Here is a 24155-nt window from a genome sequence, read left to right on the forward strand (position 1 = left end):
CATCCAATCTCTGTGAAGATGGATGAATCCCATCCATCACCCAAGCCTTTGCTGCTTTTCCTCACTGTCCCACGGCTTTTCCTGCCAGCCCAGAGCCGGGCTCAGGCAGGAGCTATGCTGGTCCTGGTCTTGCCACTCATCCCCTAAGTGTATTAATAGGTAGAGTTTCCTGGAATAAAACACAGATCCTTCCAAACATTTATATGTTCAAATGATAACAAATAAAAGCAAATCCTTAATTGAAAGGCCTTTGGGGTGCCCCATATTGCAATATGCACATGTAATACAGTAGTTCTACAATTTTTATAAGGTTATTTTTAGTTCTACAATTTTTATAAGATTAGTATATCTATCAAATATTGTCCAATTAGAAGTGCAGTTGCTTAGGTAGTTTTACCCAGGTACTGCCCCACTGGAATTAGTCCAGGGGCTTCTTTGCCCCATTTCTTGTGTCTTCTCAGATTCTGGTTGGAAAACATAACATCATTGTTGTAGGTTGTCTTCTTGAAAATAAGTCTAAACAGTATTTCAGGAATGTGTTAGGAGGTTAGCTTATTGTTCTGAAATGTAGAGATAAAAGGGTAGGAAAAGAACTAAAAGCTACAACCATGTATTAGCAGTCTCCAGAGTCACAAGTATATGAAAATATATAAAAACCTAAAAATCTTTAGTCATCAATACCAGCTCAATGAGGGACGAGGATGCTGATGTGCCTCGAACAGATATTCCTACTGTTGTCACTGCAGAAGGTTGTGCAGAACAGAGGACAGAGCTCAGATGTGCTAAACTAACACACCAAACATGAAATGTTATTTTCTTTTTTGAGGAAGAAAGTTTTAAAGTAATTCATCAGACTACTGCCATAACACTTAATTATACTTTCATTTGCAGTCCAGTTCCTACCTACTAGTCAGGCTCATTTATCAAATGAAGACCTACAAATGGAGAAAGAAACTTAGTAAAAAACAACCCCTCCCAAATACTTTTTATTAAAATGAAAAAGTAAGTAAAACAGGATGGCATAGACCAACACTAAATCATTAAATTAGCACTAAGCTTTTAAAATATTGAGTAATATCAGTGTAAGACATCCATATTATTCAGAATAATAACTCTTCCACAGAGATGTAAACAGGCAGGAGATCGATTTCCAATAAGTATTACTTGACATATTATCATTACTCAGAAAATGCACTGCCACAATGCATCAAAATAATCAACATGGAGCTATGATAATCCAGCAGACTGCCTGCTCTGAAAGCAGAAAGGATTGTTAATTTTTACACTATGGATTTGGTTTTAAAAATTCATTTTGAATTTTACAGTATGATGCTCTGTGAATCCAAAAAGTAATTTGTTTTTAAATAAGCTAGGCAAAAAAAAACTATTTACTTTCTACTAAAATCCAAAAAAATCAAATGTTTCTAAAACTAGAATTCAGAAATAATACTAAACAGTATATTTTAAGAAGGCAATAGAATTATTCAATGAAATATGCTGATGCTAACACATCTTCAGCCTTTTATTTTCTTTTATTTTATTTAAATAAACAAACGCCTTCCACAATAGTCATGTGAAAAGGAACTGATATCATTGTTCTTCATAAGATCTCAGATATAACAGTTCAAATACAGAAACTGAGTCTGAATTTAACTACAAATACATTATTTCTGTTATAAAATGAAGAAAGGAGGGGAAATTTTCATTAAATCTAAAATATTGTTCCCTATCTGTACAAAACAATACTCATGGTCATTAAGAAGATTCTTAAAGCTTGCACATAGAGATCACACTCCTCTCTGCCAGCCCTTTTCTATTGAGTTATTTGTCCTCAATAAAAATTGTGTTTCAAAGCCAATCAAGAACAAACACAGCTTAATGGAAAAGGTTTATGCTAGTTACAAGCCAGGAGAATAGCAAACGGAAGAGTTACAGTGAAAATGTTTCTTTCTGGCCATGGAGATGATCCTGTTTTTGAGACTTTCTTGTACATTGTAAATATATGTGTATGTTAATATAATACACATATATGTGGAATACATATATAGAGGAAAATAGTAAATTGGGAAACATATTACTGATGATTGAAAATTTTCAGCTGTTAAATGCTGAACCTGAATCCTTTTCTGCTAAAGACAAAGAAAGCTGCAGTAAGGACAGAAACACAAAACTCAACATCCCAAAGACTTTTTCCCCAGATACTCCTAATACCCAATATGCTAATAAAACAAGATAGAATTTTACAGTGAACTTATGAAAATTCACTTTCATTTTGGCTTTTAGATAGTTTGGCAGCATTTATAAATTATTAAGTTAGTTTAAGGTTTACAAGAAGGGAAACAAAAATTAAATGTAGCTTGTTAAAAAAAAATCAAATTAAATCAAATCAAGTTAAATCAAATCAAATTAAATCAAACCCCATTAAAGAAAAGCCTTGAAAACTTTTATCAAATTTTTGAAGAAATCCAAGATGTTATATTACATTTAAACTGTCTTAGGCTACAGTTGCAAAGCCACCAGTAAGATATGCAGTCTTTTCTCATTTTTATCAGTTAACAAAGGGTAACAGAGCTGCTTCTAATTGACATAAAGCTGATGAAAGATTTAAAGCCTTTGAATTTCATTTAGACTCTATTATGCATCCTGAAGTTCACGGATACTTGAACCAAATCCAACTGGACCTCAGGAAAGCGTGTTATTAATGATATCCATACTTGAAGTTGAATCAGATCTATAGAAAATAATCCTTTGTGATTTTTCAGTAAAGCCCTTTGTTCCAAACTGACATGGAACAAACAAACTTCCACACACATGGAAGTATGATAATAATATTGGATTTTTTTTTAATTCTGAAATATTAGTCAAAATTTTGGTTATTAATTTTAGGCAAATATCTTAAGAGAAGAAAAAGAAAATTTTGATACCACTGTTTAATCTGATTTATCTAACATAACTTCGGGACTGAAGAAATCAATTTGAGATATTTTCTGATCGACAGCCCAGTACATTCAAAAGTCCTACATCTTAGATGACATTAAAAAAAATGAAAATTTACATGAAATTTAAAAGTTATTGACCTGACTCTACTAACTGCCTTTAAATATTATGTATCTTCATTGGACAATCCCATCTTCAATCTACTGTTCTAATAGTTTGTTTTTTTCTGTTGCCTTTCATCTGAGGGTTGCACAAATCTTTCTGCTGACAAGAAAGCTTTAAAGAGAACAGAAACTTAAATGATTAAGATGGGAAACTTCCACACACAGCAAAGGCTTTGAAATTACTTATTTTTTAATATAAACCAATACCTGAAACACGGAGCATGGTTTATAAGCAGTAATCTTCTGGAAGCTGAATGCAGTGTTGTATGGAGGTACTAAGCCTAGGATGCAAAATATTCAGCAGAAGCAAGAACATGTGGATTGTTGTGTCCAGTTCTGGGCTCCCCAGTGCAAGAAAGACAAGGAATTAGTGGAGAGGGTCCAGCAGAGGCCACAAACACGACTGGGGGTCTGGAGCATGTCTAATGAGGAGAGACTGCAGGAGCTGGGCCTGTTCAGGCTGGAGAAGAGACAACTGAGAGGGGACCCCACCAATGTATCCAAGTATCTTAAGGGCAAATGCCAAACTCCTTCCAGTGTTTCCCAGTGACAGGAAGTTCCATCTCAATATGTGGAAAAACTTCTTTCCTATGAGAATGAGCACTGGAACAGGTTGCCCAGAGTGGAGTCTCCATCTCTGGAGATATTCAAAACCTGCCTGGAGGTGATCCTGTGCAACCTCGTCTGGGTGAACCTGCTTTACCAAAGGGGTTGGACCAGATGGTCTCCACTCCAATCATTCTGTGATTCTGTGATATAAATACCACCCCCTGACTTTGTCACCAAAACTGAAGGAAATCACATAACCTCTCCAAACATGGATCTCTAATGGAAGAAATAGGTTCAAAAGGGGACAGCTACATGAAATAAATATTAAGTAGCTGCATTTAGCAACCAAAGCTATCCCATAACTGAAAGAACTACGGCAATTAACAAGGAACATTTCAGAGTTCAATCCATAATAATATACAGGACTGAGGATTATAATAAAAAGGAAAGAGAGAAAATTACTGCACTTAGTGTTGAATGTGTTTTTTCCAACACATTGTAATGTAGCTATTGTGTGGTGTGTGATTCTCTGATGATAAATTATGAGAGCAGAGATATTTCTTTTCTTCTTGTTAATTTCCTGCACAAGGTAATATGCAATCTGCAGCAGCCAAAATTCACTACAGTTAAATCTAACCCACTTCTGTGGCAATGACCCAAACATAACAAGTATATAATACTCCCAGACAATTAATATAGTTTGCATCCATTATGCTTCTAAGCTCTTATTCAAATACCAATTCATTAAATAATTAGTAATAGCAGTTATCAAGGTTTAACATAGTGTATGAAGATGTGTTATTGTGCATGACAGAAAAGACAAACTAGAAAAAACTTCTTTTTTTTTTACTTTTAATTTAATTTAATTTTTTAAAAAATCATGGTTTTTTTACTTTTAATTTAATGGAATTCTATGTAGCAATATATAGGGAAGTTGAGTAAATAAGTTTGATCTCCTTTAGCTGTTACCATCAGAGCCCCTTTTAGGAACATTTGGTCTGCCTGTACTGCTTTATTTGAGGCTGAAACTGAACCTATAATGACTATGTATCATTCCTCTATTTTCCCCATATGGCCTTTTGTGTCTTCTTAGCGTTATTTTATTACAATATTCCTCTCCCCTCTCTCTGACTCTTAAACCATTCTTCAGGAATAGAATCATAAAGTTGTGGAATAGTTTGCTTTGGAAGGGACCAACCAACTTGGGTGTCTTCCCTGGATTACCTTCTTCATGTCTAGAAAAGGCATCATTTCCTTTCTGTCCAGCACAAGTTTCTTTCTTCATTTTTTCTTTTCTTTTTTTTTTCCTTTTTTTTTTTTTTTTTTTTTTTTTGTGTTAAAGTTTTTGAATTCATATCCTAAGAGGCAGTCATGGAGACAGTCAATGCCATTCATTCAGATGCAGAATTTCCATGCATTTGCCCTTCCTTTTCTCATCTCCCCATCCTGAAAAGGTCATATATTCCATAGAATTAACTTAATAATACCTAAAGAATTGTTTGTGGGGCCTGTACTATTAACTAGTATTCAGTGATCAATAACAAATATTTTTCTGAACCGTGACTACCTAGAACTTTATCAAATCTCAATCAACATACAAAAGCTGAGCCAATCTACACCATTGTTATTCTTAGAATGGACATAAATTTTAGGCACCAAGATGGAAAGGCTTCTGTGATGGAGGAGGAAAATGTGGCGTATATAATAACAAGAGGATTAAGAGAAATAACTCTCAGGATAACTGTGAGTTTGCAGAATAAAATGATTCTCAGTATTTGCTTGAAGCTTTTTTGCAGCTATATTGATCAAATTATTATTCATATTCCTTGCAAGTTGCTTATAATATTAGATATTATTGTATTCTTCCATTAATAGTTTATCTACTAACCTAAATGTTTACTTAGTTATTCTGTTGATCATTAGATAGTTATGAAGGTTCTACCCAGCTGGTTTGTTTACAACTTCTCCTTCTAATATCTTCTGAATTATTTACAACTTACACTGCAGTCCTGCTCAAAACCATTTCACAAAGCATTCCAGGAAAGAAAAAAACATCTGTACTTCAGCTTGAGTTGCTTTTCAAATTTAATTGTTTTCTTCCTCAGGCTATAAAATCTCTAAACTATGTACTTAAAATGTCTAAAAGATTGTATGTATATTCTGAACTCACAGTACAATACATAATTCAGTTTGTTTTTAAAAGAAGGCTATCTTGTATCTTTTTTGTGAAAACACAGAAATCTTACTTACAGTTTGTTTTGGGTCAATCTCAACTGCAAAATGGGTGGGATTACTGTTAATCATTTGTAGCTCCAGAGTTTCATGAGAAGGATTAGCAAGAGGTATGTATGTATGAGCCCATCTAGAAAAAATCATATGCACAATGATGATTTATTACAAAGCTCCTTCCATTTCAAGTCATTATGCATACAAGTTTTCTTATTTCCTGAAAAATTCTAAATTTCTTAATCTTAAAAATAATAATAGTTTTATTGCATTAACACTTGCCCACAAGTGTGGAAACATATTTATTAACTTCAATTATTATTAATAATCATAATTAATAACAATAAATCCTGAATTCATTCAACATTTCATTTTGTTCATTTTTTGTGTTGTTTATTACAGCATAATCATAGAATCATTATATTGTAAATGTAGATTATATATTCTAATGAGACTAGTGACCCTCCCAGAACAAAGATTGGAGTATGGTGATTGCTTAAATCAGCTGGCCCTCTATTTTACAGACTTTCCTTCTTTATTTTCCAGGTAAAGAATACTCATGAGATACTTTCAATAGGGAGAAAACTTTTGCAATAATTCATAAGACTCCCAAAATTTCCTCTATTCTGGTCAAAATACTACATTTTTCGTTTTCAGAGAAGTTATATGACCATAAATCACATTCTTGTTGTAATACCAAGGGACACAGAGAGGAGGTTCAAGGTGAATAAGTGAAAACAGTAAATAAGAAAAGTTTGAAAAATTAGATAGATATATTGGTTGTGCTGTAATTTATCTCCTAATGGATATTCCCTTTAATCAAAGCTGTGGCAGGTCAACTTCCAGATTGCTCCACATATTTATCATCTGGGAAAAATTAGTCCGTTAATCATAGCTAAATGAGTAAGGAAAAAGAAAATATAAAAAGCAACATTCAGAAGCTATTTCAGTCCAGCTTAATGACTGTAACTTCAGACCCTAAAACCTGTTCACAGGTGGATTCCTTCCAATGCAAACAGTGACATAAATCCTCAGCAGTGAGCACCAGACTTGTTTCTGACTAACACTGTCAAAGCATTCTATCATTGAGATCTCAAAACCTGAGAGTAAAGAAATATTAGGAAACTTCCACACAGGAACTTCAGACTCACTTAATAATTCCTATTTTTCACATTTACCCTCTCTACTCCTTTTTTTGGCCTGGTCTCTTTCATTAGTAATACTTTGTCAAGGGGAAAACTAAGTTGGAATATCTAAAATTTCAGTAAGAAATTACTGGACTGTTAGAGGTTCTTCAAGTCATCAAAATCCTGCCACCCCACACAGATGGACTATCATGGTTATGCTGGAAAAACTGTTGCATGTGGCAGTAAATTCCAGATCAGTGTGCACATCATTCAACTGACTCATCTTCAATGTCTCCACTGTGGAGCCTGTAACACGATGTGTGGTAGTGCGTTTTCTTTATATTTTATGTACGGTTCTTTATAGTTGTATTTCCCCAATGGTTTGTCCCGGTTTCCCCCTATTACCCAGTTGGTACATCCTTTTGTTCTGTTTTCCCGCCTGGTCCTCCCTTCCCGCCTTTCCAGTACCCATCCATCAACCTGGAAAGTGCTGAGTCACTCCCCTATCCCCTCCCAGGTGCCTTGTCCGTCACTCGGTGTTCCTTCCCCTCTATCCAGAAACTTCTCCTTAGGGCACCGAGTGATTGGGCGAGGGCCTGGGGCCACTCCCATTCCCCAACCCCATTGGACCAGGCCAGATCACCCCATCCCGGAGCCACTCCCTTTCCCTCACCTCATTGGTTCCTCAACATCCTTCCCCCAAGGTTTTCCCCTCCCAGAGACCATATAACTTGGTGTCAGACCCCTCCCAATTGTTCCAGTTGGCTGGCACCACTTCTGTGCGGTTGGCCCCGTTGGCCCTCAATAAAGAAGATTCAGCCCCCAACTGGATCCGCCTTTCCTTCCAACTGACGAGGCTTGCCAGCGCCTTCCCAGGGACCCACAAAGGCGTCCTCCAAACCCTACTAAGGAGCAGCGGAGGGCGCCTCCACTGCCCACTCTCGCCCCAAGGAGAGCTAGCCGGGGCTAGAGAGATCGAGGGTCTGGGGCGGGAGCGCGGCAGCTGGCGCCCAACGTGGGGCCCCGTTTTTAGGCGCTGGACCCCTCGTCAGAGGATTTTAGGGTCCTCGGGACCTGAAGATTTTGTCCTCGTGGCCGTCAGCTACCCCCGGTGGGAGCAGACCCGCGTTTTAGTGGGCGGCGCTCCCGGGGGACGGATCCGGCAGCTCCAGACAGCACCGCTGGAGTCGGCTCCCCCTCGTCGGTGAGATACAGTGGGATTTTTCGTTTCTGTCCTTCCCTTGGGGATCCCTCGGTTTCTCTTTATTTGGGCTCCCCCGGCACTCCCCTATCCTTCCCGGTTGAGGGTTTATTCCCTCTTTGGTTGGGTTTTCTTTTTCCCCTGGGGTGGGGAAAGAATCCCTTTTCTTTGGTGCCTCCCTTCCCGGGCGGGAGGTTGAAGGTTTAGGGAGAGAGCGGGAGGGACAGTCTTCTCCTTTTAGTTGTTAATTTCCCCCACTGTACGCTCTGAGGCACATTTTCCAACAGACAGTATGGGTGCTAAACTGTCCGTGCCTCAGAAAGGCTTATATACCCAAGTTGTGGGCATCCTGTTAATGGGGGGGGTGAAAGTTAAAAAATCTGAGATTAAAAAGTTTGTCCGGTGGCTGTCTCAAGCTTTCCCCAACGTTTCGGCAGCTAAATTATATCAGATCCCCTTTTGGGATCAGGTAGGGAGAGAGATCTTGCGACAGCAGGATCTTTCTCTCTCCAAATTTACTCTATTGGCTTTACAAATTAGAGATATTATTAAAAATCATTATGAAAGCCTGCCACAGCCATCCGATGACAAACCGGTCCCCAGTTCTGCGCTTAGCGCAAAAAATCCTACCCCTCTTCCCTCTCCCTCTTCCCTAAAGTCGGGCATTCTCAGACAGTCATCCCGGCGTCGTCCGCAGGCAGAATCTGGGCTCTCTGAGAATGTCCTAGACTCCCCGCGGGGCAGTGCAGGCACTGCCCATGCTTCTACCCCTTCCCCTTCTTCCCCGCAATGTACAGCCCCGTCCCGTAAGAGTTCTGTTCGTTTTAAAGAGCCCCAAAACCCCGAAAATCCCTCATCTCCCCTTTCTCCCCGAGCCACACAAAATGGCTCCCCTTCCCTCTCCTTCCCCAGGGCACAAGATGGCGGTGACCGCATGTCTTCTTTTCCCGCCACTTGTGCCTCTTCTTCTTCCCACAATCCCTTTCTTCCCGCTTCCCGAAGCTCCGCCCCTTCCCCGGACCTTCCCGCCCACGTCCCTCCTCCACCCTACCCTGACCACACCCCCTGTGACGCGGGGTTCACCCCGCCCCTCAGCTCCACCCCCGGAGAGGGAAACTCCCACCAGGCCACTCCCTCTGCCCCTTGCCACGCCTCTTCCGCTCCGCCCCCTGGTTCCCACGACCTCACTTCCGGTTCCCACGCCATCGGTTCCGGAAGGGGGGAGCGTGGGAACCCTGATCCATCCCAACCCCTACCTGCCTTCTCAGCCGCACCAGTCACCTATACCCCGCGGCGGGGGGGCAGGCCCCTAGCACAATGGTCCCCCATCTCTCAACAAACGATCAAGGAGCTCTGTAAGGCCCAGAAGGAGTTCGGCAGAGAGAGCGAGTATTTCAGGGGTCTGCTGAAAGCAACCCTCTCCTCTGCCGAACATGTCCCCGCTGACATTCGGACTCTCTTCTCCTGTTTAATAACGCACGGAGAGTTTCTCATCTGGGAGTCCGAATGGAAGCGGGAGATTCGGGAAGTTTTACCCGACCTCTGGGCCAGTGCAGACAGCTCCAGAGATGAGGATGGGGCGGTGATATCTTTGGACCATCTGTGCGGGGAGGGGGATTGGCAACAGGGGGGGAAGCAAGCGGAGAAGATCCCGCGGGAGGCGTTGCAAATTAGCACCAGAGCGGCGGAAAAAGCGTTGCTAAAATTAAGACCCAGTGGAACGGCTGTTGACTTTTTATCTATTAAACAGGAACTGTACGAGCCATTTGTCACCTTTGTCGATCGGCTCCACCGAGCAATGGAGGCTCAGGTCCCGGATGAGAGGCTGAGGGAAGGAATGCTCGCCACGGTGGCGAAGCAAAACGCCAATGAGGCATGCCGACAGGCGATCCTCAGCCTCCCCTTGGAACCTGAGCCGACCTTGCAGAATATGTTACAGGTCTGCGCCAAGAAGGTGACGGTTCCTGCCCCGGACACGCAAAGGGCCCCCCGAACACCAGCCAGGAGGGTAGCCTTTGCGGAAGCTGTGACGCCTCCAGCCACGCCTTCCTCGGACCGCCGCCCCCCAGGGGCACCCCCGAGGGGATTCCAACAGCAGCAGGCCTGCAACCTATGCAGGCAGAGGGGTCATTGGGCTTCTCGATGCCCAATGAGAGAGGAATTCATCAAATTCCAACAGCAGCAGCAGGGGAGGAGTGCCCCCAACCTGGGGGGAAAACAAAAAAACTAGGAGGTCAGCGCAGTCCCTCCCTGCGCAAAGACACAAATGTGGTGGGTTCCCTAACAACTGAGGAGGGGAGGGACAATTGTTATCAAAGCCCACCTGAGGACAATCTACCGGACATGACACATCGAACTACGGCGGACGAACCAGCCTATATGCGGGAGGATGTCGACTTCATCCCTACCGCTTGGCTTGGCCGGGACCCCGACCATCCCAAGCCGGTCCTTAACACCTCTTCTGGCTTCTCCCCATATAGGTTGGCCCTGACTGAAGCTCTGTATCTGAAGGACGACGACTGGCATTTCGTCACAGTCGACACGAGGGACCCAGGAACCTGGAGGAACATCCGCAGTAAGTATATCGTTCTTGGGGACACAAAATTCACGCCACTCGACATTACCATCGCACCCTGTCTAACATCTAGAGATCCCGAACAATTGGTCTTGTGGCTGCATTGCTCCCATCCTCCGGTCTTCCTTCCCAAGGGCCAAATCATCGCCCAAGCCATTCCGATCTCTGGGCCTCCGGTACACCCTGAGGATTTGTGGAAAAAATCAGCAAAGAAAGATTACCAGGTGTGCCAGGCCCAGGTCATTGGGAAGGAAAGACCAAAGTTATCATGTTACATGAGGAAGGATGGGGAGTTCAAACATCTTAACGGACTCCTGGACACAGGGGCAGACGTGACGGTTATCCCCGAGCGGGATTGGCCGTCACGATGGGAATTGCAAAACGTGGCGGGAAAAATTCAAGGTGTAGGGGGTTCTCAATTGGCCAAACAGTCTAAAAACATCGTAAAATTTGAGGGGCCGAACGGGCAATCGGCTTATTTACGCCCGTTCGTTTTAGATTATACGGAACCCTTGTGGGGGAGAGACCTGATGGCCCAATGGGGGGTCACAATTGACATCCCGACCCCTCAGGTTTTTCGGGCAGCGGTCACTGAGGAGCGTCCTACCCAAAAACTAAATTGGCTCACAAATACACCAGTGTGGGTAGAGCAGTGGCCGCTCAATAAGCAGAAATTAAAAGCGCTCCGGGAGCTCGTGAAGGAGCAACTCGCCAAAGGGAACATCCAGGAAACGACATCCCCCTGGAATTCCCCCGTCTTTGTCTTGAAAAAACCAGGCAAAGACGAGTGGCGCCTCCTCCACGACCTCCGTGCTATAAACAATGTCATCGAAGATATGGGTCCTCTCCAACCAGGGATGCCGTCCCCTACGATGTTGCCTGAAAATTGGGAATTGGCGGTAATCGATATAAAGAACTGTTTCTTTCAAATTCCCCTACACCCTGATGACGCGCCACGGTTCGCCTTCTCGGTTCCCTCCATCAACCGAGAAGCCCCAATGGAGAGATACCACTGGAAAGTACTTCCTCAGGGCATGAAGAACAGCCCAAGTATCTGCCAGTGGTACGTCTCTTCATTGCTGTCCCCTGTGCGTGCAGCCACCGAGGGCGTGATCATCCAACATTATATGGATGATATTCTTATTTGTGCCCCCAACAGCGATTTACTTACACACGCGCTTGAACTGACAACCAATGCGTTGGTTGCTGTAGGGTTCGAGCTGCGGGAAGATAAGATTCAAAAGATGCCGCCCTGGAAGTACCTGGGCTTGGAAATAAACAAGCGGACCATTGTTCCGCAGAAATTGGCTATAAAAAATTCAATTCGGACTTTAGCAGACGTGCAGCAGCTGTGTGGGTCGTTAAACTGGGTGAGACCCTGGTTAGGTATTAACAACGAAGACCTAGCCCCTCTTTTCGATTTATTGAAAGGGGGGGACGAGCCTAGTTCTCCCAGGGAGCTCACCCCAGAGGCCAAAGCTGCTCTGCAGAGGGTCCAGGAGGCGATGTCTGCCAGGCAGGCCCACAGGTGTGATCCGGGCCTGCCCTTCAAATTCATCATACTGGGCAGACTGCCACACCTCCACGGAGTCATTTTCCAATGGACAGACACCCTGGAGAAGGGCAAGGATCATGACAAAAGGGACCCACTCTCCATCATAGAGTGGGTATTCCTGAGTCACACTAGATCCAAAAGAATGACACAGCCACAAGAGCTGGTGGCCGACCTGATCCGCAAAGCTAGAATGCGGATCCGGGAGTTGGCAGGATGTGACTTCGAATGCATTCACATTCCTTTACAATTAGAATCGGGCCACTTTACAAAAGCAATGTTGGAACACCTGTTGCAATCAAATGAATCGTTGCAGTTCGCACTAGACAGCTACACCGGAAAAATTTCTGTTTTGAGACCGGCCCACAAAATTTTCAATTCGGATGTTCAATTCGCATTATCCACAAAGCAAATTCAAAGTAAGAAACCCTTAAAGGCTCTGACAGTTTTTACGGACGCGTCCGGAGGGTCCCACAAGTCAGTAGTGACTTGGAAAGATCCTCGAACTCAGCGGTGGGAGGCAGATGTCGTTGAGGTGGAGGGATCCCCTCAGGTAGCTGAGTTGGCCGCAGTCGTCAGAGCTTTTGAGCGGTTCTCTGAACCTTTTAATTTGGTTACTGATTCGGCCTACGTAGCAGGTGTAGTGTCTAGGGCACAAGATGCCATCCTGCAAGGTGTTTCCAACGATGCCCTCAATAGGTTGCTCTCTAAGTTGATAAAGCTAGTCTCCCACCGGGAGCAACCATTCTATGTGATGCATATCAGGTCACACACCGACCTGCCGGGGTTCTTGGCCGAGGGCAATCGGCGTGCCGACTCCCTCGCTGCCGCCCCCGCACAGCTGACGCCACTCCCGGACAAGTTCCAACAGGCCAAGATCAGCCACCAGCTGTACCATCAAAATGCGCCTGGCCTGGTCCGGCAATTCCATCTAACCCGGGACCAGGCCAAGGCCATTGTGGCCACATGCCCGTCCTGTAAGTCGCTCCCCCTACCATCGGTGAGCGCAGGGGCTAACCCTAGGGGTCTGAGGTCCTGCGAGGTGTGGCAGATGGACGTCACCCACATCCCCTCCTTCGGGAGGATGAAATACGTCCACGTCTCCGTGGATACCTTCTCCGGAGCAGTTTTTGCCTCTGCCCACACAGGAGAGAAGGCCAAAGATGTAGAAAAACACCTAATACAAGCCTTCTCTATGCTGGGCGTCCCAAAACAAATCAAAACTGATAACGCCCCCGGGTACACCTCCAGGGAGCTCGCAGGCTTCCTACAGCAATGGGGAATAGAACATAAAACCGGCATCGCCTATTCCCCATCAGGTCAAGCCGTGGTGGAGAGGACTCACCAGAACATCAAAAAGATGCTAAAACAACAGCGCTCAGCATCGAAAAATGAGTCCCCCCAGGTTCAGCTGTCACGGGCCCTTTTTACCTTAAATTTCCTTAATTGTTCTTTTGAATGCCTCAACCCTCCCATCGTGAGGCATTTCAACTCCTCAGAACAGAGCCAGGTCAGGGAAAGGCCGCCAGTTCTCATCAAAGATCCTGAGACCTGGCGGCAGGAGGGACCCTATGACTTAGTCACCTGGGGACGGGGATACGCTTGCGTGTCCACGCCCTCAGGCCTGAGATGGGTCCCTTCCAAGTTCGTCCGGCCGTATGTCCCCAAGATCCAAAAACACGAACCGATCAGTCCTCAGGTTGAGCACGCCGCCCTCCGACGGCGGAGAAGGTCCCTCTCACCCGATCCCCAGCTCCCTTTGCCCAACTCCTCCTCTCCTTCCCGTGGCTCCTGGGAATCTCTGTTCCTTTCCCACCTAAACCTCCCCGATTTCGAGTATTAATTTATATTTCAGTTATTCCCCAGACACGCACTCCGCCAAAAAACCACCCGGCACGATGTCATCCCTGAGCCTCATCCTTCTCGGCCTCACCATCGCCTTGAAGCCCCTGCAAGCCTGGATCGTACCACAGCCGCCAGCAAATGTTTGGACCACCCTTGCAAAATCCCTTAATCAGGACCATTTGTGTTTGTCAACCACTTCCGCTGCCAATCCCTTTCTGTCCTGTCTCGTGGGGATCCCATATCCTATAGTTAAGTTTCCTTTTACCCTCCCTTTAAACTCCTCCGCCCTCCGCATAAAAAATGATACCAATCCCTTTATCTCCCAACCCCTAAACCCACCAGATGCGTGGAGAGCGTGGGTCAGAACCTTCCCGGTTATGGCCAAAGAGCCCGAGGAACTCGAACTACTCGGCTCTTCCCTTGCTTATACCTGCTTCCGTTTCCTTGATTATAACCCATATGTCCATCCCAAAAGAATAATCAAACAAACAATCACAGAATACCAGGATAAAAATTGGTGCAAAAAGGTAATCTATATCTCAGACTTTTCAACCCCTGACAACAAGCCCCATTCCCTTCCTAAAAGTGTGTTTTTAATTTGTGGAAATCGGGCTTGGGCAGGCATCCCCCCTCACCTAGTCGGAGGGCCATGCGCATTCGGGCAGTTGAGCTTGTTTACTCCCAATAAAACCCACATAGCGCATTGGAAACAGCTAAATCAGACAGGTCAATTGACTCGCCAAAAGAGAGATACTGGACTCACTGATTGGGACGAAAACTGTAATGATGAAGTCACCCATTGGACAAAAGCAAAGAGCGTTGCTACCATTGCATTTTTACCATGGATAGGAATCGCTCAAGCATTCAATGAATTGGCCGGCCTTGAATGCTGGGTAGCTAAGCAAGCCAACCTTACATCAACTGCCCTAAGCAACCTCCTAACAGATGAGGAAGTCACGAGACAGGCAACCCTTCAAAACCGAGCCGCAATTGATTTTCTTTTGTTATTACATAACCATAAATGTGAAGAATTTGCTGGCCTGTGTTGTATGAACTTAAGTTCCAGAGCCGAAGATGTCCGCACCTCCATCACTAAAATGCAGGACATGATCCATCATCTAAAAAAAAGAATCTGCAGGATGGCTGGACTCTCTTTTTGAAGGATGGGGACTCTCCGGGTGGGTCAAATCCATCGTACAAACTGGACTAATGCTACTGCTGGGGCTCGTTGCCTTTATCATCGGCTTTGGTGTGATCAAGAGACTGATAATGAAAGCCCTTAACTCCACTATCAACATCAATCACGCCACGCTGGCCGAGCCATATGAACTTAAACCCCTCAACGAAGAAGAACAACAAGAAGAAAATCCCTCCGGGGGAGAAAGCATATGGTTCGAAGACGAGCCCGGAGACGGTCAAATCCATCGTACAAACTGGACTAATGCTACTGCTGGGGCTCGTTGCCTTTATCATCGGCTTTGGTGTGATCAAGAGACTGATAATGAAAGCCCTTAACTCCACTATCAACATCAATCACGCCACGCTGGCCGAGCCATATGAACTTAAACCCCTCAACGAAGAAGAACAACAAGAAGAAAATCCCTCCGGGGGAGAAAGCATATGGTTCGAAGACGAGCCCGGAGACTGTGAAACCCCTAGTTAAAAGACTTATTTTTACTCTCCTCCCGTTCTTTTCTTTTTAAACAAAAAAGGGGGAGATGTGGTAGTGCGTTTTCTTTATATTTTATGTACGGTTCTTTATAGTTGTATTTCCCCAATGGTTTGTCCCGGTTTCCCCCTATTACCCAGTTGGTACATCCTTTTGTTCTGTTTTCCCGCCTGGTCCTCCCTTCCCGCCTTTCCAGTACCCATCCATCAACCTGGAAAGTGCTGAGTCACTCCCCTATCCCCTCCCAGGTGCCTTGTCCGTCACTCGGTGTTCCTTCCCCTCTATCCAGAAACTTCTCCTTAGGGCACCGAGTGATTGGGCGAGGGCCTGGGGCCACTCCCATTCCCCAACCCCATTGGACCAGGCCAGATCACCCCATCCCGGAGCCACTCCCTTTCCCTCACCTCATTGGTTCCTCAACATCCTTCCCCCAAGGTTTTCCCCTCCCATAGACCATATAACTTGGTGTCAGACCCCTCCCAATTGTTCCAGTTGGCTGGCACCACTTCTGTGCGGTTGGCCCCGTTGGCCCTCAATAAAGAAGATTCAGCCCCCAACTGGATCCGCCTTTCCTTCCAACTGACGAGGCTTGCCAGCGCCTTCCCAGGGACCCACAAAGGCGTCCTCCAAACCCTACTAAGGAGCAGCGGAGGGCGCCTCCACTGCCCACTCTCGCCCCAAGGAGAGCTAGCCGGGGCTAGAGAGATCGAGGGTCTGGGGCGGGAGCGCGGCAACGATGGATAAGAAAAGATGAAAAATATCAGGGAGAAGGTTTCCCTCCTTAGAGACATATGCTAAGGGATGCGTTAAATTTACCTTGACATAAACAAAAAGTAGATCTGACTGTGATAGCCCCAGAATTTTAGGCAATCTGAAGAATAATTAAAGGATAAATTGTTTTATTTATTTTTTTTTTCTCTTTCAAGAATTGGTTAGAAATTGATTCTAAGTAGTTAGTGGTGTCTTGGCCCTAATCCAATTCTAGGTAATGTTTCAAGGTCACAAATACCTAAATTTTTCAGATCAATATAAAAAAGAATACATCGAGGACACAATGAAAAACATTATTCTTATATTTATATGCTAATGCTTCTTCTGCATTCAAGGAAAAGGTGATAGAATAGAAATTAATCTGTTAAATAACTACAAATCTTCCCCAGCCAGAAATGCTTCAAACATATGATGATGTTTACATTTCACATCTCTGGGTACATAGCAAGGAAGTACATCCATTGAAAAAACTCCCAAACTGACATCATTCTTAGACAATAAACAGATGCCTACCTGCACTGCTTTTACATGTTCAATATACATTAATGCAGCCAATTTACTTGGACTTGGACTCCACTTTTCATGAGGCAGAGAAGTTCCCAGTAACTGAACAGTAACCTCAATGCCATCACAGACTGCCATTGTCCAGCAAAGCTGAGGACATTATGCTGACACTGCTGGACACCACCAAAAAAGCCTCTTGGCACTCACTTTTGTGCTATTTGTATGTTCTGATGTGATCCCCTCCCAGCCTTCTCCTCTCCAGACTAAAGAGGCACAGCTCTCACAGTCTCTCCTCATAAGAGAGATGCTCCAGACCCCTCCTCATTCCTGTGGCCTCCACTGGATTCTCTGCAGAAGTTCCTGGTCTTTCTTGTACCAAGGAGCCCAGAACTGTCCCAAACTGGACACAATGCTCATCCACATATTTACAGATACATAGGAACTACAATATGCATTTACTTGTAAAGGGAAAGGAAATCTCATTTGAAAAAATAAAATATAGGCCTTGAGGAGTTTTAGACAAGAGTTTTGACAGGAAAGTTATAGTTAATGGAGCTAATCTTTTCCAACATCCTTTTTACCTGCAGTAGGAAAGGATGACTTGCCATTTTCCACTAGACCATTTGTGCATGTAGTTTTCAGGCAGTGCATGTCAGAGAAAATTATGAGTGCCAGAAAGTCTGGATAAAAGGGTTTTAAGTAATTCCTAACTCCTAATAGCAAGAGCCTACACAGTAGAAAAAAAATATGGTTTTTACTCCAGTCAGCCCAGAATTTTAAAGTAAAAGCCAGGAAATAGCACAGTTTTTTTTTTTCTTTAGAACTTAATAAAAAGGCATTGTCAGTTATCTCCAGTCTGTGCATCATATTTGAACAGTAGAATATTTTCACTTACAAAAAATTAATCAGGTAAAATTTCATGTTGTGCTCTCTAACATTTCTACTCAGTATATAATGTATATTCACTACAGACTTAATCAAAGATACACAGAAGTAAGTGGAATTTAGTATGCAAAAAACCAGTGTGTCCACAGAAACCATTAGGAAGTGGAGGTAATATGTGGAAAAGCACTACTGAAATTTTTACATTTTTCAAATTCTTATCCTCAAAGTTTTAGTTTATGTTTTGAAAGTCAGAACTGAACTGAACATTATGCTGTCAAAATGCACATTGAAATTTTGTTGATGGATGGTAATAATTGGGTTAATTTCTCTAAGGCATTAATTTTCTTAACACTTGAAGTGTTTCAACCATGGACAGAAATTGCATTATTTTGCCATGTCTTGAGAGGTTAAAAGATACTGCTAGCTGGTATACAAGCATTTGTCAAGCATGATTTTCAGTAAATTCCTAGTTCAGAGAGAAGGAAAGAAACAGAAAATAAAGCAAACCTACAGAGCTCTTTACAATGGATCTGGGTGCTTACATTCTGCAGCATTGTCAAAATGATTTCTAAAAAATTAATTCAAAGGAAGTTTACATAGAGGCTAAAATTGTATTTCAATTGCTTTTCTGCATGGAATATTTCACCCACCTGCAAATATATCTAAAAAATATTCTGCAATCTATTACAGCAGACATAGAATACTATTCTGAGTTTAAACTCTTCATATGTTTTCCAGGATACCTAAAATCAGAGACCCAGTCCAGCATGATGAACTACTCACTTTCCAAGCTCACATCCTACATCAGGCAGCAGGGCTGGCAATGGCTTGTCTACATTGAACTTCAGGGCGTACCAAAATTCTCCAATCACATCTGACCGGAACATGACACTAAAAACAGATACAGAGGCTTAACATGACAGCTGGTTTTTTTTTCAGATCATTAAAAAACCCAAACAGATTAAAATTCAGGAGAAACCTAATGAGTTCAACATAGTGACTTCTTTAATTAGATCATATTTTTCTTCTAACACTTTTCGCTGCTATCTGAATTCAGCTACCAAGTCTAATAATATTTAGAATTACTGATGCAACAAAACCTCTTCTTCATTTTTCTTAAATTCTATCCATAAAATTAATTTGGTGTTTGTAGTTTTTGTTTGTTAGCTTGATTTTATCAAAAACACAACCCAAACATATTTCAGCTTATAAGAGTAAGCTTTAATTTCATTTCAATATCACAGTATTTTCTTTTTAGTCATTTTGAAGGGCAACATATAAATGCTATACACTAATTTTAGAAAGGAAATTTTTTTCACATCTAGTGATAAAGTGAGAAATAGATATAGACACATTCCTGTGAGCATGCCAAAGATATACACTTCAAGGAATATTCAATATATTGTATTGATATACAATCAAGGATTGTCATGACTGAAAATTGTGTTTTGGTAGGTGAGATATCTACAGCAATATATTTCAGTTACAGACATTCTAATACAGTAGTCTCCTACTGCAGAATTTCTTTTCTATTTCTTGAGGATTTTTGAGTAGCTGAGTCATAATAACATTAAACCAAAGCACTGGAAGCATACAAAAACTTAGAAGAAATGCACTGCACAAACCCATGACCCACTAAGGATGAGGTCTTTTTCTAAATTATAGATAACTATGTCTATTCCTTGACTTTATGGTTCCAGACCATCCCCTGTGCTAACAGAGCTTTTAAAGTGAGTGTAAAACAGCTCTAGGAAAGAATCAACCATTTGAGAAGGAACACCTGCCACAGTCCCTTTTACCAACAGCTCTTCCCAGCTGCTAACATAGCAAAGGAAACAGAGCATGGCTTCAGAAAAAGAAGTTAATAGTGTGGATGGAATGTGCAAGTAGCTCTGTCCAGCTGTAAATGCAGTCTGTGGGAGCTACTGCAATTTAAAAGAGCTATTACACACTTCTGGAACAAAATTGCAAAACCATTTGGAGAACGTCCACATGTGCTTTATTTCACCTCTGCATATATCCCCTAAGCCCCAGCCCACCAAAGCTGAGCCCAAAATTTTGTCCTGTTAAAACAAACATTTATCTTATTATTTGGAAATTCTGCACTTGAAAAATACCAGAAATATTATCTGGTATGAGAAAAAAAAAAAAACTCTATACTCATCTTTAGTTTAAGATAGCATAAATCCTACAAAAAATAAAAAGATACTTACTGGAGTTATAACAGTACTTATTTTTATAAAACATTATTCTAATTGAATCTGTATCCCACAATGATACCCAGCATTATTCTGGTCTTTGGAAAAATCAATACAAGCAAATTGAATAAATCTCTGACTGGATTTTGACTTTGTAAATATTATTTCAAAACTGGTCAGGTGTCTCTGCCCTCCTCTTAAAATACCACCCCATCCCCATATTTTTGCAGTCAGTTGAGATAACTGAAAAACAGGGAATTGTTTTTCAATCAGCCTTTAGACTAAATAATGCTTTGGTAACCAAATTCCAGGAAAACAAGCTTTGCAATTCTACATTGTTCAATGACTTGCTGAACTGTTTTAGTTGAAACCAAGACCAAGAGGTCATCTGTCTTTTAATTGCTAATTATCATACCTGCATGTTTTCGCTGGGATTTCCAATGTAAGGAAAAAATTTAATTTAAAACCTCTCCATATTCATTTAGTGGGTCATGGTTAAGTAATGGAAGATCATGAAGGTAAATATATTTAAGTGAAGACAGTTAAAGGGTTCTCCCTTTATGTTTTTACAATTTCATTCCTTCTCCGAAGAAAAAATGAAATTGTGCTATTTCCTTTACAGAACTTAAAAATTTAGAAAACTAACAATCAATAAAAAGTTTTCAAAGGGGGCTTCTAACATTAAGTAAGTTTCTAAAATGTTGTTCACAAAATTGTAGTGAACTAGAATAGCAAGGAGTTATTCTATTGCCTGTCAGTAATGCTTTGTCCCTGAGAGGAAACCTACTGTTAGGAACACAATACATTTCAAGCTGGAAATTTTCTTAATTCCATTTATTGACTTTTGTGGGAGTTTTTAGGGCAATATTTTCATCAAGGGACTGAGGTTTCAATGAAAGTAGTTAATTTATTAGTAAAACAGCCAAAATCACAAGTGTCAAAACTCTACAACATACCTTCCAGCAAAAGCACCAAGAGCAGCTGCAGAAAACTCTAGGTGATATGAAAATGTTTGTTTGGGCTTGATAATGAAAGATTTTTCTCCAAAAAGGGATGAATGGTCCAGCAGCACATTCATCTTGAGGACTTTATTGGTAGGATTAGTGATGGGAATATTAATTCCAACAGTATCCTAGAAAGAATTAAAAAACCCAAAATCACAAAATTAATGATGAGCGATTACACTTAAAAGATATTTCTTAAAAATCTGTAAGGTGCTTACTCATTGTCTACACTTACGCAAACTCCGGTTGCACCTTTGTTTCATGTATGAAGTAACCAAAAAAAAAAAAAAAAAGCCAAGTTGCAGCAAGAAACATTTCAGACAACCTTCAAATTGTAAACTCTTTAATTCCATAAATACGGAAAAGTTCAATATTTTCTGGCTGGTCTGCATTCTAACAGTCCACTTCACCTTCCAAGATATGTCCAAGGCTTGCCAAAATACACCTTTCAAGCCCATCTGCTGCAATCCCAAGCAGGTAAAAACTCCAAGCTGGCTCCCAACAGCCAAGCAAAGACAATTGGAAATATCTGCTTTGCAAGCTGGCAAATGATTTGGCTGAATTCTGTTGAATTTGGTCCCTTAATTCATAAGTTACATCCTAATACTTGACATTAAAACAACACCACCACAATAAATGTTCCCTCTCTTATTCCTTTAGGCATTTCTGTCACTACTGATCTCTGTACCATCTTTCCCTGATCACCTGGAAAACACTGATACAATTAAAGATACATAAAAAACTCCTGTTGCTGTAATAAAAGAGAGCCAAAAGGTGGCCTCATTAGATAAATCTGCATATTTTACATGTGGAACACTTTTAGGATGAGCAGGAATTGGGCAGAGACAGCTCACTCTGCACAGCTCCTGCATTTCAGCAGAGTTCCCTTGGCTGTAAGGTTAGAAATGGTGTCAGTTCATCCCATGTGCCCTGTATATCAATACAATTCATGAAACAAAGCACTTAACAGAATAGACCAGAAGGAATTTACTTATGAAGGCAGCACACTGTGATAATCTAGGAGGTGTACCTGCAATTTAAAATACATATGTTCTATTTATATATCTTCATTCATAGAAAAGACACAAAATCCAGAAATAAAGATATGCATTTATTTCTCTGTGCCTATATTTGTGTCTACTCTTACTTTGGTCTTTTTTCTTTGCTCTAGCGAAGCAGTTTATTTCAAAATCCATGCCAGTTTGGCTTTTTTTAACATATAGTGATTTGTTTCTTACAGCAAAATTATTTCACATAGTTTGTTTGAAAAAGTAAATAATTTAAGTTGCAAAACGAAAGGAGAAAAAAATAAAATGCCTATTAAAATTAATAACACACTAAAAATGAATATAAAATACATTTATGACCCCACACAGTCCTGCCTCCCACTGATTTCAGCCTGCCTAAGATTTGGTAAATTTCTATACATTTCCATGGAATATACATAAACACATTTAATGTTCTACAGATGGCAAGATTACACTAACAATTTAAATCATTTAAGTGCCTTGCATCAGTAAAATGGGATTTAAATTTGCCATAAAATATTTTAAAGCTCAGATTAATAGTTTTTACTGTGTAAACAAGTTTCTAAATCTATCTACCATTTTATTGCCAAAGGGCTCATAACAATTTTATAGTAAAACATCTACATGCTGTGTTGAAGAAATACTTTTACAGTAAAAAGGAAATATGGGACAGCTGATTTAGGAAAAAAGCAGCAACTATGAAAGAAATCTTTTTAATTTTGTATACAAAGGCAATTTTAAATTGCCAGTATTATCATAAAACACTTTTCTCTTGCCAGTACAAAATGAATGCTTAAGATTAGGTATTTCTCTGGAATTTCCCAGGAAGTTTGCCTGGAATTGCCATACACATTTCAGTGATCTGCTACTTCATATATGGTAATAAGAGCAGATGTATATTTATCACTAGAATATATATAATTTTTTTTTTTACATTTCTAGGCCTTATTAGATTGTTATGGAAGCATAAAACTAGGATAAATAACAAAATGCCCATGAAATTGCTAAGAGTATTATTTTTTCTTGTAAGTGCCATTTTATCAGACCTAATGTAAAAGAGGAACATCACAGGCAATTTCCAAACACATTTATAGTCATTAATTTAGTTCCACTTTTCAGTGCTGAGTATTTTATAAACATTTTGACAGAGGAAAAATTTTAAAATTGAGAAAAGAAGGAAATTAATCTCTTTCCTCAAATATTTCTAATATCAAGGCTGCCAGTCACCAAAACAGAGCCACTTCTGTGCAATATGTCATGCTATTATTCCTTTAGAACTTTCAGTTACCCACTTCTTGTCCAATGCAGGTTATTTAAAATAATCTCATCAGAGTTAAAATTAAATAAAATGAATTGTAAATATGAGATAACATTTATTCTCTGTGGAAATTGACAAAACAATGGACTGCTAACACTCGATCCTATGTTCATAGCCTAGGTCTATGCACAGGTTTAATACTCTGTAAACCAGACTCTAGTTTCAAAAGATGCTCACCATTATCAATTCATCATTTGTGATATTATACTTCTTTGCTAAAATATTTTCCTGACATATTTTTTGCCAAAGACTTTCTCATCATTCTATTCTCTATTTCCTTCTTTGGGCAACTGGATCTAATTTATTTAAGTCCATAATATGCAATTTTACTTTTATTAATGTATGCACTGCACTGAGCTATCAACTAATCCTCTTCTAAGTTTAACAGGGTAATTTGCAGGAAGATGGACTCATTCTACAATTAATTTGCATAACAATTTTCTGTGTTCCATCTTCAGTAATAATCCTATTCTTACCATCAGCAGGTGTCAATAAAAACCCTACCTGGCCAAAGTGTCTGAGACTGACTACAATTCTTATTCTTTAAAAGAATTCTTTTCAATTAAAATCCAGTTTCATTAAGGAGACAGTGTTCATTCCAC

At 41.3% G+C, this 24155-nt stretch overlaps 1 protein-coding gene across 1 annotated transcript in view; it reads right to left on the reverse strand.

Annotated features, from left to right (window-relative positions):
• The window catches only part of CFAP47 (cilia and flagella associated protein 47), a 268440-nt gene that overhangs the window by 69604 nt on the left and 174681 nt on the right, over positions 1-24155 (reverse strand). Inside the window, exons 52-54 of the mRNA XM_077781662.1 lie at positions 21160-21335; positions 18789-18896; positions 5901-6012 (exon numbers count right to left, since the gene is read on the reverse strand). Of these exons, the coding sequence (XP_077637788.1) occupies positions 5901-6012; positions 18789-18896; positions 21160-21335 (396 nt within the window). The remainder of the gene's footprint in view (positions 1-5900; positions 6013-18788; positions 18897-21159; positions 21336-24155) is intronic.

Source organism: Lonchura striata, chromosome 2 (genome assembly GCF_046129695.1).
Source record: "Lonchura striata isolate bLonStr1 chromosome 2, bLonStr1.mat, whole genome shotgun sequence".
Lineage (NCBI taxonomy): Eukaryota > Metazoa > Chordata > Aves > Passeriformes > Estrildidae > Lonchura > Lonchura striata.